The 18,450-nt window shown below is 37.1% G+C and overlaps 1 protein-coding gene across 6 annotated transcripts in view; it reads left to right on the forward strand.

The window, feature by feature from the left end:
- The window catches only part of TBC1D12 (TBC1 domain family member 12), a 157,816-nt gene that overhangs the window by 63,328 nt on the left and 76,038 nt on the right, over positions 1-18,450 (forward strand). For 2 of the 6 annotated variants that reach the window (XM_036886409.2, XM_057506115.1), the window contains exons 2-3: positions 11,948-12,071; positions 15,402-15,438. The exons of 2 other annotated variants lie outside the window; for them this stretch is intronic. Coding sequence is in view for 2 of the 4 variants with exons in the window: in XM_057506114.1 (XP_057362097.1) it covers positions 11,948-12,071 (124 nt within the window). In the remaining 2 variants the exon portion in view is untranslated. The remainder of the gene's footprint in view (positions 1-11,947; positions 12,072-15,401; positions 15,439-18,450) is intronic. 2 more of the 6 variants (XM_057506114.1, XM_036886407.2) reach the window with 1 other exon arrangement.

Consider the following 18,450-nt stretch of genomic DNA (forward strand, 5'->3'; position numbering starts at 1 on the left):
ATTATTTAGGACCATGTTGTTAAGACTCCATGTGTTCATGAGCCTTTTTGTTTCTTTTGTACAATTTATTTCTAGTTTTATGCCTTTGTGGTCTGAGAAGTTGGTTGGTAGAATTTCAATCTTTTTGAATTTACTGAGGCTCTTTTTGTGGCCTAGTATGTGGTCTATTCTGGGGAATGTTCCATGTGCACTAGATTAGAATGTGTATCCTGCTGCTTTTGGGTGTAGAGTTCTGTAGATGTCTGTTAAGTCCATCTGTTCTTGTGTGTCGTTTCAGTGCCTCTGTGTCCTTACTTATTTTCTGTCTGGTGGATCTGTCCTTTGGAGTGAGTGGTGTGTTGAAGTCTCCTAGAACAAATGCATTGCATTCAATTTCTCCTTTAATTCTGTTAGTATTTGTTTCAGATATGTTGGTGCTCCTGTATTGGGTGCATATATATTTATAGTGGTTATATCCTCTTGTTGGACAGAGCCCTCTATCATTATGTAATGTTCTTCATTATCTTTTGTTACTTTCTTTGTTTTGAAGTCTGTTTTGTCTGATACCAGTAATGCTACACCTGCTTTTTTCTCTGCATTGTTTGCATGAAATATCTTTTTCCATCCCTTGACTTTTAGTCTGTGTATGTCTTTGGGTTTGAGGTGAGTCTCTTGTAAGGAGAGTATTGATGGGTCTTCCTTTTTTATCCATTCTGTTACTCTGTTTCTTTTGATTGGTGTGTTCAGTCTGTTTACATTAAGGGTGATTATTGAGAGATATGTACTTATTGCCATTGCAGGCTTTAGATTTGTGGTTACCAAAGGTTCCAGGGTAGCTTCTTTACTGTCTTGCCGTCTAACTTAACTCTCTATTAAGCTATTATAAACACAGTCTGATGATTCTTTTTTTCTCTCCCTTCTTATTCCTCCTCCATTTTTTATATGTTAGGTGTTTTATTCTGTACTCTTTTATGTTTCCTTTGACTGCTTTTGTGAGTAGTTGATTTTATTTTTTGCCTTTAGTTAGTGTTTGGTTGGTCTGCTTTCTTTGCTGTGATTTTATTTTTTCTGGTGACATCTATTTAGCTTTAGAAGTGCTTCCATCTAGAGCAGTCCCTTTAAAATATCCTGTAGAGGTGGTTTGTGGGAGGTAAATTCCCTCAACTTTTGTTTGTCTGGGGATTGTTTAATCCCTCCCTCATATTTAAATGGTAATCGTGCTGGATACAGTATTCTTGGTTCAAGGAACTTCTGTTTCATTGCATTAAATATATCATGCCATTCTCTTCTGGCCTGTAAGGTTTCTGTTGAGAAGTCTGATGATAGCCCGATATGTTTTCCTTTGTAGGTGAACTTTTTTCTCTCCCTGGCTGCCTTTAATACTCTGTCCTTGTCTTTGTCTTTGCCATTTTAATTATTATATGTCTTGGTGTTGTCCTCCTTGGATCCTTTGTGTTGAGAGTTTTGTTGGCCTCCATGGTCTCAGAGACTATTTCCTCCCCCAGTTTCGGGAAGTTTTCAGCAATTTTTTCTTCAAAGGCACTTCCTATCCCTTTTTCTCTCTCTTCTTCTTCTGGTACTCCTATAATGTGAATATTGCTCCATTTGGATTGGTCACACAGTTCTCTTAATATTCTTTCATTCCTGGAGATCCTTTTATCTCTCTCTTTCTCAGCTTCTTTGTATTCCTGTTCTCTGATTTCTATTCCATTAACGGCCTCTTGCACCTCCTCTAGTCTGCTCTTAAGTCCTTCCAGGGATTGTTTTATTTCTGTATTCTCCCTCCCTACTTGCTCCTTTAGCGCTTGCATATTTCTCTGCAGGTTCATCAGCATGGTTATGACCTTCATTTTGAATTCTTTTTCAGGAAGATTGGTTAAATCTATCTCCCCAGGCCCTCTCTCGGGGGTTGTTTGGCTAATTCTGGATGGAACAAGTTCTTCTGCCTTTTCATGGCGATAGAGGTAGCTGTAGGCAGGTAGCACATGTGTCAGCTGGGACAACAAAGTACTTTTCCTGTTTGCTGGTCGCCTTGCCCTTCTCTGCTGCCTGTTCGGTTACGCGCACTCCTGGGAGAGACTCTGAGTTAATCCCCTAAGCTGCCGTGGTCAGGGTCGCTATCAGAGTAGCCCTGAGCCCTGCGGGGAGTGGCAGGCAGACCAGGTGTGCACTCCTGCCAGAGTGGCGCCCCTTCATGCCTTGCTCCCGTTTCTTCTGCCTGTGCTGGGCAGCTGCATGCTGGCAGCGACCTTTGGTTCTGGCCGGGGCTGCTGCATGCTGGGAAGAATTTCTTGGCAGCTGCTGGTGGCGCAGTTGCTCCCAGGTTGCTCTGCTGCCACCATGGTCACACGCGGCCGCTTCCCAGTTGCTCGACTGCTGCCACGTGAATGTGTGACTGCTCCACTGCCACTGCAGGTATGTGTGGCCGCTCTCCAGTGTCTGGGCCGCTGTGTCAGGAGAGGAGTTCCCCGCAATTCCCAGCTGCTGGGCTGAGTGTCCTGGTACGCTTCCATCCAGCTGTGAGGTCCCTGTCCCTTTAAGACTTTCAAAAAGCACTCGCTTTTCTTTTGTCCCAGGGGAGCTGGTTGTGGGGACCCCCTTGCAGATTTTACTTTTCCTTTTCTCTGATATCCAGCACACCATGCAGTGTGTGTCTGCACTCCTGGTGTGGATTACTGGAGCTGGTTGTTTAGCAGTCCTGGGCTTTCACTCCCTCCCCGCTCTGACTCCTTTCCTCCCACTGGGGAGCTGCGGTGGGAGGAGTGCTCAGGTCCTACCAGGCCGCAGCTTGTATCTTATCCCCTTCATGAGATGCTGAGTTCTCGCAGATGAACATCTGTAGCCTGGCTGTTGCACTGTATCCTGTGGTCTCTCTTTTAGGAGTAGTTGTATTTGTTATGTTTTCAAAAATATATTTGGGAGGATATTTCTGCTGCCCTACTCACCCCTCCATCTTGGCTCCTCTCAAGCTGCTATTGTTTTGTTAATTGAGGTCTTTCTCTTGTTGTGCAGAAGGTCTTTAGTCAGTCTTCAGTTCTTCTCATGATGAAGTGTCTGTGTGTAGGTTTAGATCCAACGTAAAGGTGGGAGAAGGTGTTTTCAAAATTTCTCTGGGCCACTATCTTCTTTTCTCAGATGTCTATACAGTTAACATCTTTAACAACCTTGTTTGGCTAATACCAAATTTGTTTCATTTGTGTATAAACACTCTGCTACTGGACATCTCTGTCCCCTCTCATTTATATTCTTATTATCAGAGATCACACATTTGTATGTTCTGTGCCCATTAACATATATTTGTAGATAATGTTTCATGCATTTCCCTTTTTAATTATACAGGAAAAGTGTGGAGCTACAAGCCAAAAGTAAATAATACTGGTATTGATGTTTACCTTTGTAGTTAGTTTTCCCAGTCTTCTTTATTTCTTCCCAGGGCTTTGAGTTACTGCTTAACATCTTTTCATTTCAGTCTGAAGAGCTGCCTTTAGCATTTCATAGGTCAGATCTGTTAGTAATGAGCTCCCTCAACTTTTGCTTGTCTAGAAATGTCTTCATTTCTTCTTAATTATTGAAGGATATATTTGCTGCATATAGTAATCTTACTTTTCCTCAGGACTTTAAATATGTCATCCCACTGCTTTCTCTCCTCCATGGTTTCTAATGAGAAATCAGGTATTAATACACTGTAGATCCCAAGGCAGTGAAAAATATGTTGGCATGAGAAGTGAGGCAGAAATCTCCTTCCAAAACCACTATAAAATGAAAATACAGTAAATGCAACTAATCCTGAAAGAGTGACTGAAAGATAGCAGAACAGAATACCTACATCTGGGGAGAAGAGAAGATCTCACAGAGAAGGGTAAAGTAGAAAAGCCACAATCTGGTGGGATTCAAGCCCTCCCCCTACCCCAGCTTACAGGCAGGAGGAAGAGAAATGGAGCAAGGAGGAAGTGGAAACCCAGAGCTTCTAAACACCCAGCCCTGGAGATAGGCTCCGGGAGCACAAACCCACATTACATAGTGCTCTGGAGATTAGTGGGGTTGGAAAGCAAAGATAGGCAGAATGCTTGGAGAGATTGAGATTCTAGCTGTTTGTAGAGAACAGGTATGCACAACCAGCTGCTCTGGGACAAAAGAAAGGCAGGCACTTTAAAAGACTTCCCAACAGCGGAGGGGTGCTAAAGGGGCAAAGAGTGCACCAAGCTTGCTGTTCAGGAAAAAGGGCAGGTAGACAAAATCATCCTCCTGGACGTTCCCAGCAGATTGGGAACATCCAGGAGCCTCATACGCTCCATCCCCCTGGCTGGCAATGTAGCCCTCAGGCCCGTCACTGCAATACACAGCTTGTTGCTCCTTCCTGCCAGCAGGCACTAGTCCACAAACCTGGGTCCTGCCATTTCACCAGGCCAGCCAGAGGGTGGGTCTGCCTATGGTAGCAACAGGGGCATAATACAGAGGCTCCTACCTGTACATTCAGCCCACTGAACCTGGCAGTAGAGGCAGGCACTGCAGCCGGGAAGCAGGAAAGAGCTCTTTCCTCTTGGGCTGGTGCCAGTGACCCCCACCGTTGCTCCAGGTGCTGGGCAGCTCCAGAGAGTAGAGCTTCTGGGCAGTAGAGGGCTCCACCTACATAGTTATTATTCCATAGGAATCACTAGAAGTATAAAATGGCAAAAAAAAATTTGTGGAAACAAAAATTCAGCAGACATCAGAAAGAGGGCTAAGTGAAACTGAAATCACCAATCTTCTTGATAAAGACTTCAAAATAAAAATCATAAAAATGTTCATGGAGCTATAGAAAAATATTCAAGATCTCAGGGAAAAATTTCAAGAAAAAGAAACTTTGAAAAATACAGTATCTGAAATTAAACATTCAATAGAGGGATTTAAAAGTAGATTAGCTGAGACAGAGGAGATGATAAATGAAACAGAAATAAAAACAGAAAAACAAAGAAACTGAGGCATAGAGAGAAAAAGGATCTCTACAAGTGAAAGAATACTGGGAGAACTGTGTGACCAATCCAAACAGAACAATATTCGCATTATAGGGGTTCCAGAAGAAGACAGAGAAAAGGGGATAGAAAGTGTCTTTGAAGAAATAATTGCTGAAAACTTACCCAATTTGGGGAAGGAAATATTCTCTCAGGTCATGGAAGTGGAGAGATTTCCCAACACAGGGGACCCTAGGAAAGCAACACCAAGACGTGTAATAATTAAAATGTCAAAGATCAAGGACAAGGTGAGAGTATTAAAAGCAGCCAGAGAGAGAAAAAAGATCATGTATAAAGGAAAGCCCATCAGGCTGTCATCAGACTTCCCAGCAGAAACCTTACAGGCCAGAAAAGTATGGCATGATATATTTAATGCAGTGAAACAGAAGAGCCTCCTACCAAGAATACCTCACCCAGCAAGATTATCATTTAAGTTTGAAGCAGGGATTAAACAATTTCCAGATAAGCAAAAGTTGAGGGAATTTACCTCCCTGGAACCCTCTCTACAGTGTATTTTGAAGGGACTGCTATAGATGGAAGTGCTCCTAAGGCTAAATAGCTGTCCCCAGAGGAAAAAAAAAACACAGTAAAGGAAGCAGACCAATTAATTATTAAGCAAGTGGAAAATTAAATCAACTTCCCACAAAGCAAGTCAAGGGATGCACAAAGAGTAGAGAAGATGACACCTAATATATAAAGAGTGGAGGAGGAAGAAGAAGGGAGGAAAAAAAAGAACCTTCCGATTGTGTTTGAAATAGCATAATAGGCGAGTTAAGATAGACAGATAACAAGGAAGCTGCCCTTGAACCTTTGGTAACCACGAATCCAAAGCCTGCAATGGCAGTAAGCACATATCTCTCAATAATCACCCTAAATGTAAATGGGCTGAATGCACCAGTCAAAAGACACTGAGTTACGGAATGGATAAAAAAACAAGACCCATCTATGGGCTGTCTACAAGAGACTCACCTCAAACCCAAAGACATACACAGACTAAAAGTGAAGGGATGGAAAAAGGTATTTCATGCAAATAAAAGGGAGAAAAAAGCAGGTGTTGCAGTACTTATATCAGACAAAATAGATTTCAAAACAAAGATATAACAAGAGGCTACGAAGGACATTACACAATGATAAAGGGGTCAATCCAACAAGAGGATATAACCATTATAAATACTTATGCACCTAGAATAGGATCACCTAAATATATGAAACAAATACTGACAGAATTAAAGGGGGAAATAGAATGCAATGCATTCATTTTAGGAGACTTTACGCCAAAAGACAGAACCAGACAGAAAATAAGTAAGGAGACAGAGGCACTGAACAACACATTAAAACAGATGGACCTAACAGACATCTGTTGAACACTCCACTCAAAAGCAGCAGGAGACACATTCTTCTCAAGTGAACATGCAGTGTTTTCCAGAATAGACCATAGAATAGATCACAAAAACAGCCTCAGTAAATTCACAAAGACTGAAATTATGCCAACCAGCTTCTCAGATCACAGAGGCATGAAACTAGAAATAAATTATGCAAAGAAAACAAAAAAGCCACAAACACATGGAGGCTTAACAACCTGCTCCTTAATAATTAATGGATCACGATTAAATAAAAACTGATCAAGCAATATATGGAGACAAATGAAAACAACAACTCAACACCACAAAACCTATGGGATGCAGCGAAGGCAGTTCTAAGAGGAAAGTATATTGCAGTACAGGCTTGCCTCAAGAAGAACAATCACAAATGAACAGTCTAAACTCACAATTAGTAAAACTAGAAAGAGAAGAACTGAGGCCAACCGTCAGTAGAAGGAGTGACATAATAAAGATCAGAGCAAAAATAAATAAAATTGAGGAGACTAATACAACAGAAAGAATCAAGAAACCAGGAGCTGGTTCTTTGAGAAAATAAGCAAAATAGATAAACCCCTAGCCAGACTTATCAAGAAAAAGTAGTCAACACACATAAACAGAATCAGAAATGAGAAAGGAAAAATAACTACAGACACCACAGAAATACAAAGAATTATTAGAGAATACTATGAAAAATTACATGCTAACAAATTGGATAACCTTGAAGAAACGGACAACTTGCCAGAAAAATATAACTTTCCATGACTGACCCAGATAGAAACAGAAAATCTGGACAGACTAATTACCAGCAATGAAATTGAATTGGTAATCAAAACACTGCCTGAGAACAAAACCCTAGACCAGATGGCTTCACTGCTGAATTTTATCAGACATTTAGAGAAGACCTAATCCACTTCCTCCTTAAAGTTTTCCAAAAAGTGGAAGAGAATGGACTACTTCTATGAAGCCACCATCACTCTAATGCCAAAACCAGACAAAGACACCACACACACAAGCACATAAACTATATACCAATATCCCTGATTAACAAAGATGAAGAAATTCTCAACAAAATATTAACAAACTGAATTCAAAAATACATTGAAAGATCATCCATCATGATCAAGTGGGATTTATTCCAGAGATGCAATTATGTTCTCAAAAACACTTTCTATCCCTTTCTCTCTCTCTTCTTCTTCTTCTGGTACCCCTATAATGTGAATATCTCAAGATGCTCATGAGAGAAATTAAAGGAGACACCAATAAATGGAAATACATCCCGTGCTCATGGATAGGAAGAATTAATATTGTCAAAATGACCATCATTCCTAAAGCAATCTACAGATTCAATGGAATCCCTATCAAAATACCAGGAGCATTCTTCAATTAACTAGTACCAATAGTTTTAAAATTCCTGTGGAATCACAAAAGACCCCAAATAGTCAAAGCAATCCTGAGAAGGAAGAACAAATCTCGGGGGATTATGCTCCCCAATTTCAAGCTCTACTACAAAGCCACAATAATCAAGACAATTTGGTACTGGCACAAGAACAGACCCACAGATCAATGGAACAAAATAAAGAGTCCAGTTATAAACCCATACATATGTGGTCAGTTAATATACAATAAAGGAGCCATGGATATATAATGGGGAATGACAGCCTCTTCAACAACTGTGTAGGCTAAAACTGGACAACTACATGCAAGAGAATGAAACTGGATTATTGTCTAACTCCATACACAAAAGTAAATTTTAAATGGATCAAAGACCTGAATGTAAGTCATGAAACCATAAAACTCTTAGAAGAAAATATAGGTAAAAATCTCTTTATTTATTTTGGATCTAACCCCTTATCAGATAAGTTGTTTATGAATAGAATCTCCCATACTGTAGGATGCCTTTTTTGTTCTACTAATGGTGTCCTACACTGTACAGAAGGTTTTTAGTTTGATGTAATCCCACTTACTCATTTTTGCTTTTGTTTCTCTTGCCCGAGGAGATGTGTCTAGGAAAAGTTGCTGCCTTGCTTATTTCACTGAGCATAATATCCTCTAGCACCATCCATTGTTGCAAATGGTAGGATTTGTTTCTTTCTTATGGCTGAATAGTATTCATTGCGTATATGTACCACATTTTCTTTATCCATTCATCTACTGATGACACTTAGGTTGCTTCCATATCTTGGCTATTGTAAAAAGTGCTGTGATAAACATAGGGGTGCATATGTCTTTTTGAATCTGAGAAGTTGTATTCTTTGGGTAACTTCTAAGGAATGGGATTCCCGGGTCAAATGGTATTTCTATTTTTAGTTTTTTGAGGAACCTCCATATTGCTTTCCACAATGGTTGAACTAGCTTACAGTCCCACCAGCAGTGTAGGAGGGTTCCCCTTTCTCCGCATCCTCGCCAGCATTTGTTGTTCTTAGTCTTTTTGATGCTGGCTGTCCTTAATGGTGTGAGGTGATATCTCATGGTGGTTTTAATTTGCATTTCCCTGATGATTAGTGATGTGGAGCATCTTTTCATGTGTCTGTTGGCCATCTGAATTTCTTCTTTGGAGAACTGTCTCTTCATATCCTCTGCCCATTTGTTAATTGGGTTATTTGCTTTTTGGGTGTTGAGGCATGTGAGTTCTTTATGTATTTTAAATGTTAATCCCCTATTGGATATGTCATTTACACATATATTCATACTGTACGATGCCTTTTTGTTCTGCTGATGGTGTTGTTTGCTGTACAGAAGCTTTTTAAGTTGATATAGTCCCATTCATTTTTGCTTTTGTTTCTTCAGGGAATTTTTCAATTTAGTTATTCTACTTCTAAGCTCCAGAATTTGTTTGATTCCTTTTCATAATTCTGTCTCTTTACTGATAATCTTATTTTGTTCATACACCCCCTTCCTTTAACTCATTGAGCATGCTCAAGACAGTCGATTCAACATCTTTGACTATTAATTCCATTGTCTAAGCTTCTTCAGGCATGGTTTTTGTTAAATTCTCTTCCTGTGAAGGGTTCATACTTGTCTTTTTCTTTGTATATATTGTAAGATTTTGTTGCTACTTTGACATTCTGAGCATTGTAATGTGGTATCTCTGTAAATCTGTTATCTCACTTCTCAGTGATTCTGATTTTTTGTTTGTTTAGGGCTGGAGTTATCTGAGATATTTGCAAACTATTTTTGCAAAGTATGTCATCCTGTTTTGTGTGGGTCACAAGTGTCTTTTCCATCATTTCTGTAATCAGCTGGTGACCTGACAAAGATTTCCTTAAATGACTGGAACGAAAAACGGGACAAAAAGTTTTATCTCTTTTAATGTTCCAGTAGATACCATCATTGGAAGTTGGTGCTGCAGAGAAATCTGAAAGTGATACAAGTGTCTTTGCTTGTTGCTCAGGGCACTGCCACCAACCAAAATCTACAACCCCATATTTTAGAAGGACATTTCATTAACTATCCCTGCTTTCACCAGTCAAATCTAGGAACATGGGCTGCTATCTCCACTGCTGAGGGAGTGAAGGGCTGAGGAATGTGGGATGGTAATTCACACATGCCATTCACTTGCAGAAGATCAACATCCTCCCCTGGGTGTTATAAGTGTCTTATAAGGTTCTAGAGTTCTAAAGTGGATGATTCTAGTTGCTCTTAACAGCTAAATTTTTACTTTAGTGGAGAGACTGACCTCTAGGTCTTCCTACTCCATTTTACAGCAGTGCTGTATTTTGAAGTGCAAATGTTTTAAATTTGATTAACCCCAGCTTACCTTTTTTTTTTTTTTTAATGGATAATGCTTTGAATGTTACAGTGAAGAATTATTTGCATAAAGCTTGGTACCAAAGATTCTCTCTTGTGTTAGCATGGCTGAATGGCAAATCTTTGGAGTATAGGCAAGCCACATGGGGGCTTACAGGGGTAGCATGACTTGGTGAGAACTGTTCAAGGGGTGCAGGTGAACTCAGTGGTACCTGTGGAGGGAATTGTGTCAGTGGTGGCAGGAAACCTTTGGGTGCCATTTTCCATGTCAAGAGAGCTATGGAAAAGCCATATCCAGACTGAGTTCTTTGAAGCTACAGGTTTGCTGAGGGACTACATGTTCTGGGCACATGAGTGAGAAGAATCATATCTGTTGGATGTCCTTGTCTACTAGATATCCACTTGTATAGCACTGACATACTGTACAGGAGATGGAAACTACAGGAGTTTCTCCTGCAAAGTCCCTTTTAGTGCCCTCAAAGCTTAAGAGTTTCATATGAACTTTAAAGGAGAAGCATTCATAGAAATTCTGTTCACAGAGCATATATTGCAGGGCGAATATGATGGAGCTACAAGGCAATAAGTTGGTAAGTGGCACACAAGATGTCAAATATTGTTTAAATTACTACATCCTTTCATGCTTGGAATTATTTGTTATAAATATACTAGTCCTCTACATAATCATCATTGGAAGATTCCAATCTAGAGATCTTACAAAGTAGAGAATTGAGTCGTTATGTGTGTTCTCTGAGATGAAACTTCTAGAATATCCTGAAGAGAAATGACTCTACACAGTCATCAGTTTATTTACATTGCACACTCAAGGAAATGAGAGTGTTTCTGTAATTTATTATTGAGTAGCCCACATTCTTTTGTAGGAGTCCAGTGGTACCTTTGTGAATTTGAAGAATAGCCTTGACATTATACATTAAAAACATACCTTCCTAACACAGTGTTCTTTTAAACAAGTGTATGATATTTTGAGTGTAGATCTGCCAAGTACTTGGGTCTTCAGATAATGTGTAACTGTAACTGTATATGAAAATGTAAATTTTTCATAATGATCATTTATATCGCAGCCTATATGAAGAGTTAATACTCAGTTGGATGCATTAATACCTTTCTGAGGGTGCCCTGGTCAAGCTGAATTAATGAATACATATTCTGAATATCATGCCTGAATGTGCAGTAGATACTTAATTTGGCTGGTAAGGGTTTGGAGATAATAGGTAAAATTCTTGATCCCTGTGCAGGTTTCTCCCCCACCCCCCGTAGATTTTTAGTGAGAAGTTATTTTCTTCCTTGGTTATATATTCATTCTTTTGCAGTAAGCTTTCTTATACATACCTGTTCCAGGAAAAAGTTTATGTGTACATATATTGTAGCAATGGAGAATCAGTAGATGCCCTTTTATTATAAACAATGAAAGATTATTACTGAAAATAATTAAATAGTATTTCCACAAAAGAGTGTTACTTCACCTCTATCTGTTTTATACAAAAGTTCCCTTTAACTTTTTTATTCTCAAATTCTTGGCTTTTGTTGTCAAGTACCTGAAGAGTCGATTGTAGGATACTCTGTAGGTGGTTCAAAGCAAATATTTACATCTTATTTACAGTTGTCATTTTTCTCCCAATTTGCTTATCTTCCTGATATCTCTGTTGATGATGCTTTTATTATTTCCATATAAGCCAGGTATTCTTAATTGAGTCTCGTTAGTCTAATAGTCAGTAGTACAGGTAGTAGAAATAATTTTACTTAAAAGGTTTTTGTATTTGTCTTGGGAATAATCATACTTTAAAAAGTTATTACTAAGTAAGTTGCCTGGTTACCAAAAACCACAATTCATGTAACTTTTCTGTGTTTCAGAAGCCTTTTCCCAAAAAGGACAAAGGAACTCAAATCAGTTGTTCATAGTGCTCCTGGTTGGAAATTGTTTGGTAAAGTCCCTCCCAGAGAGAATCTTCAGAAAGCTTCCAAAATCATCCAGCAGGTAGGTACTCATATAGCAATGTCATTTTTCTTAGCTTATCATATATTCTTTTCTTGATAATTAACCATATTCCACTTTTATTCATATTTTCTACATATAAAATTTTGGGACTATAGATATTTTTAGTAAGCTTAAAATATAGCATACACATATTTGAAACTATCTTTTATGGTTGTGAAAATTCTTTAAAGTGGTAGAACATTGATTTTCTTTCCCATTTATTCCTTGGATAGCTTTTTTCCTCTCAATTTTTTTTCTTAGCTAACCATTCTCACCACATACTTTGACTTCTAACTGAACATGGTAGCATTTGCCAGTGGTACATATTTTGTGGATATAAGTGGCTGTGAACTGATGAAAGAGTTAAAAACAAGCTGAGTAGATAATGGAAGTTGATCTCTTTCCTTGGTCATTCTTCTGATGTTCTGCCTAAACCAAAGGCTTTGTGGGGTGGGTATATAATCTGTTTCTAGTAATTTAGGAGCCAATTCTAATATCTATATTAATGTACATATTCCTGAGTTTTTAAAAATTTCAGATCTTATTTGACTGTTGAATTGTGCTCCTTAGTATAGGAGATCAGTGATACTGGATCAGTTTGCAGCATTTTTAAGTTCAGAGAAGTTGTTGCTGAGAAAGAGATATGTAATAAATTTCCTATTTCTCTCCTTCCCAGTTGTAATTTATCAGAATCAACATTTATAAAAATAATCACAGTAAGGCAGTAGTCATCATGAAAATTGGAAGAAATATCCTGCTTTAAAAATTTGTGTTCCTTTTATTGCTCAAAAGAAAAACTGGTTCCCCCTGTAATAAATAAAGTAATTTTTAGACCTTTAAAAACATTTTTATAGTTAATTTTATTTGAAACAATTAAAATGTTGATTAGTTTATATAGCTGCTGGGACTTAAAACTATTGTGCTGTGATTCCCAAGCTGTGTGTCTAGGTACCCCATGTGCTGCAGCTAATGCATAGGGGAACTGTGGCAAGCTCAGTGATAATTCCACATCTGTAGGATAGATACAGTGCAGATTTGAGGGAGTATATAATTTCAACATTAAATGGCACTGTATTCTTTTTTGTGACATCATATCTTTGGGAATCTGGTTTTTCTGAGGTTGCTGTGATAAAAATCAGATACTTTGCAAAAATCAGTGTGGGACAGGAAAAGAGGGTGATGGTATCCAATCTGATTTCAAATCTTGTGAAGTTGCACAGTGCACAATAAGTGTACATACCTGAATGCTGATTAATTGTAATAAAATAAAACTTTTTTCTATCAATTTGTATTATTGTTTTCAAATGGCTACTAAGTTAGGATGTAAGTCCTTTACAACTGTTGGATATAATTACTTATTAAGCAGAATGATTAGATATTTCTGTTGGTTTAATGGGAGTCATGACAGAATTACCAATATGCTAACGGCAGGTTAACCAAGAAAGTTTGGGAATCTCTGCTATCTCAGTATCTTAAACTTTAACTTTTTTTGTTAAGTCTGAAAGTAACTTCTTTTGTCTAGTTTTCCAGAAGACTAAGTTCGCCCTCTAGAGGCAAAACAGTGGTCTTGCTCTTGCAGGTTTGTATTGTTGACTATGGTAGTTTACCTTAAATGTGCATGTGCATACACTTTTATATCTTCATGTAAACCAATATTCTGTGATAGATCTTTAAACAAATTACTAGTTCGATAATTATTTTACTGATAATGCTATATGCCTTTAATCTGCTATATTCATTTTGGAAAGCCAAGGCCTCACATTCTATTTATATATATATAGTGGGGAAATTTAGTGAGTGGTCAGGAAAAGAACAACTCTTATTTTCATATGGGAAGAAGGAGTGGAGTTAAAAATGCAGTTGCTGTTCTCTTTAGCCCCTTCTCTGGCCTTTAACAGGTGATGATTTCTCCCAGCTACTACTTTTTTAGCTTTTTTTTTAGCTTTCCAGTAATGGTAGGTACTACTGTGTATTTTGGTGCCTTTTTTCATGGTTCTCTTTGTCTTCTGGGAGGCATAGTGGACAGTGAAGTTATTGTTCCTCTGATCTTTCTCCACCCTTAAAATGTGTATCTCTTTCACCATGTGATAGAACATGGTTTTGCCTCTCCCTTTCTACTTCCTCTTTCCCTACTTCTTTGTCTGCTACTACCCATCTGTCTAACTTTGCTGTCCTCCTCCCTGCAATTGCCACTTTTAAGGTGTATATGATTTTCTTTTATTAGTAACAGTAAATTTACAACTTTGTGTTTCTGTTCCTGCTTGAAAACATTTTTTCACTGTCCTGAGTTTTAAACTCTGTAACACATTATCAATATAAAACTCTACTTGAGATCTTTTACTACATACTCCTTTCAGATAGATGCTATATGTTTAGAATCAGAAATAAAAAATAAAGATATTACCAGTAAAGCTGTGAAGAATGTTAGGACACATCGGTCATGTTTTAGGATAGGGCCTTGAGCTATTTAGGGTGTAGAAAGTGAAGGTAGCTAATAATTCCAGTGTTAAAACTGAAAAAGTAAGGCAATGCTAAAAGTACTGAGGGAAAATCAATTCCTTTGAGCTTTCTAAAGATGCCTCACTTGCTTTTTGAGTGGCAAACATTAAGTTTTATTAGGAGATTAGAGTAATAGTATAATAATTTTTAAAGCAGATATTGAGAAAGGAGTTGTGATATTCTTAAGTATCATGATGATTATGTAATTGGACTAAAATATTTTTTAGTGGGAAAACATCTATAAGATTATACGAAAGTAGGGTTTGATCTACAAACTTTTTTCTCTTTTGTTAATTACACAAATACATGATTATGTTCTCTATATGAAATATAAAATATAGGCAAGATATGTCTCATTGCACTTTCCATTCACATTTTTAGGCCTCTTAAATTCATTTTTTTTCTGGAGAAAACATAATTTTTACATGTGAATGAATGTTTTTTGCATACATATTGTTATGTATGTTTTTATAATTTATTACAAGAACAGAGTGTCACTAAATATATATATATAGATATAGATATATATATATATTTTTAAATTTTGCCTTCCTTGACTTTACATGTTTTGCAACTGTAGGCTTTTCTGAGAGACATGAAGTTCATAAGTGAAGGCTACATGTAGGTTGAATATTTTTCAAGAATTTTATTCTTACAGTAAATTTTATTTAAGTCTGAACATGCTAACAATAAAGAAACATAAAAATCATTTTAGGATAATAGCAAAGTCAAACTGATCAAGTTTGGCATTTAACTTGACAATCAACTCCCAAATCACATGAATATTTATAGTATTATTTTATGAGGATTATCATATGTGTTCTCTTGCAGGTGTGAAATTCCTGCTTGTGGCCTTTTGAACAAGTTGGTGAGCCATGTTAAAAATTGCGTCTATTAATAATATTAAGTTACATTGTAGTTCAGTTGACCTAAGTTTTTGGTTTTTCTAAATTAGTAGGCCAAAGTTGGAATTCAGTTACTTACTTAGTCTTATGAATTCCAAACTACTATAAATAAGCCACGTTATATACAGTCGTAACATGATTGCATATTAGATTGAATATACTCTATTTGTGTCAAATTGACAATCTTTTGGTAGAAAGTGATCTTTTTTGCTAGATACTTTTTTATATTACCATCTTTAATGAGAAAATGGGACCATATCACTTAGATGATGTTTCAGGTTTCTTATCACTTGCATCTTTTTCTGAGTGAAATTTTATTTGAGTGGTTGACTCACTTTCACATAACTTTTGACAGGTAAAGAAAAAAGTTTTAAAACACTGATTTCATTATGAACACTTCATATTGTCTAAAAGAAGAATAGGTCCCTCTCCTCAGTTAAGCTTTTCCTTTTGAATTTTTTACTGCAGGAACAATAACATTATGGGAAGGAATAGAATACATGTGCTTTATGAGCAATAATTAAATATATAACATTTTGAAAGTGCTAGAGCTTTTCTGATTACTAACTTTATTGGTGTTATATAGCATTAGAACATTTTTAAACAGTTCATTGATTTGATGCTTAAATACAGATAGATACCTTGGTAAAAATTGAGTATTGCAAAAATTACCTAGTTCCTTCTTTGTTGTTAAATTTTGGAGGGACTGGAGTATGTCCAGAATTTACTTTTGAAAAGTCCTTAAAATTGTGAGAGCCTTGCATGTTTTATTTTCACTTCTACTTACCTAATTAGTATTGTCACCTTGAAAAGGTAGTGAATAACTACCTTTCTAGCTACATGTATGTTCTTTATTTATGAATAATGATTTGTGCTTCTGGGAGAGGGGAGAAGTCAGAGCCTTAAGACAAAGGCTTAAACTAGTTAAAGAAAACCAAAAGAACAAAATAATAAATTCTCACAAATTGAACAGGGTAGGCTTTGCAGGAAATTTTTTTCCTATAATCAGAGACAGACTTGGAAAGGAGTTGCTGTTTGAAAATATTCTAACCACCTGGTATTTGATTCCATAGATACATCTTGAGTGTCAGCTATATTAAATATTGTATTTATTCTATCTTTGTATCAGACTTGTGGCTTCAAATTAGACTAACAAACAAAATTGTGCTAATAACATTGTCAAAATGAAGTTTACTAAGGTACTCCTATAATGTCAGAAGGTGACGAAATGCTTTACAAGATTTCAGTTAAGCCTGAATTATGGAATGGGTTTTATCTTCTAATTCACAGATTCTAGAATAAAATTTAGAATCAGTAAAGGCATCATGACTGGCTTAACTCTGTATTCCAGGAATGAAGATTTCTCTAGCTCTAGGATCAGCTGTGTAAGAGAGCCTCTACCTCTTGGGCAGCCACAGCCTTGAGGTGGTGGAGATGGGCACATGGGGAGTTTCTTCCATTTCTGAAACATAATTCTGGCTGTCTACAAACTGTTGATGGCATATAGAAATAGGAGGATTTACTTTCTAGTGTTTGTTTAACATTAACCCTTTTAGGAGGAGTGTTCTAATCGTCCACTGAAACTCAAAGCTGAGTCAGTGTATATATCAGACTATCTTGATTTTAATATTGTCTTTAGAAGAGAAGCTCCTGTTCTATTCTTTCTTCTCACCAGTATCTGTATTTTTACTTCTTTAAGAAGCTATTATCTTTTTTTTTTTTTGAGAGGGCATCTCTCATATTTATTGATCAAATGGTTGTTAACAACAATAAAATTCTGTATAGGGGACTCAATGCACAATCATTAATCAACCCCAAGCCTAATTCTCAACAGTCTCCAATCTGAAGCATAACGAACAAGTTCTTACACGGTGAACAAGTCAAAGACTTATCTTTTCCCACATTTCCCTCCTACTACACTTTCTTTCTGGTGGATCCTAAGGCATCAGAGTGTGGTAGAATATTATTCTACTACCAACTCACTGTGTTACCTCAAATTAACAAACACTAAGCCTTTTCTCTAGCAGAAATTGAAGGACAGTGTTCTTGAATTGATCCCAGGCTCCTAAGGTTATCTGGCTCTCATTTTAATGAATGCACAGTTTATTCAACATACTGACTGTATAATACAATAGAATGGGTAGTCTGGTTCTTGGAATATAAATAAATATGAGACTTAGCTTTTGAATTGTTCCAGTATAACTATTGCAGGAGAGGTGGAGGTTATATAAAATTAATTACAATTCTGATCTAGTGTGGTGAGTGCTATAGTAAGAGTTGTGAAGAAACTGTAAGACTACAGATGAATGTTTGATTCTGCTCAGAGATGACATGCGAGTCTTGTCCTAAAGTGTAGTAGGAGTTGACCAGGAAGACAACATGGGGAAAGGCTTTCCACACAGAGGAAATCAAACGAGCGAACAGGAATACACAAGACTTATTTAATTAGTAGACCAGTGTATCAGGGATATAGAGTAGATGGTGAAGGATCTTTAGCCACAAGGTTAGAGAGTTGAGTTTTATCCAGAATATTTTTAAGTAAGGTACTGAGACATCAAATTCATATATTAGAAAAGGAATTTTGGAGGCATTATAGAAGCTACATTGAAAAGTGTGAGTTTGTAGACAAGGAGATTAACATTTATTGTAATAGTCTATGATGCTGCTTCCCAAACACAATGGATTACCTGGCAAGGATCTGTTAAGAATACAGATTCCCTCGGCCCCATGCGTTGGGTTCTTAATATTAGCTTTGTGTTTTTCAGTTCTTGTGCTTCTAGTGGGTTCTTTTCAGATCTGTTATATCACTTTTACAGTTTACAGTTGCCTGCTGAAATTTCAAGCTTGGCCTTCATCTCCTTTAACATGGTATAGTTTCTTAGTCTGTCTCTGACAACTTCAATGTCTGGATATTCTATAGGTCTGTTTACACTGAATATTATTTCTGCTAGTTTTTGTTAACAGATGCTATTTTA

The sequence above is a fragment of the Manis pentadactyla genome, chromosome 8, assembly GCF_030020395.1.
Source record: "Manis pentadactyla isolate mManPen7 chromosome 8, mManPen7.hap1, whole genome shotgun sequence".
NCBI lineage: Eukaryota > Metazoa > Chordata > Mammalia > Pholidota > Manidae > Manis > Manis pentadactyla.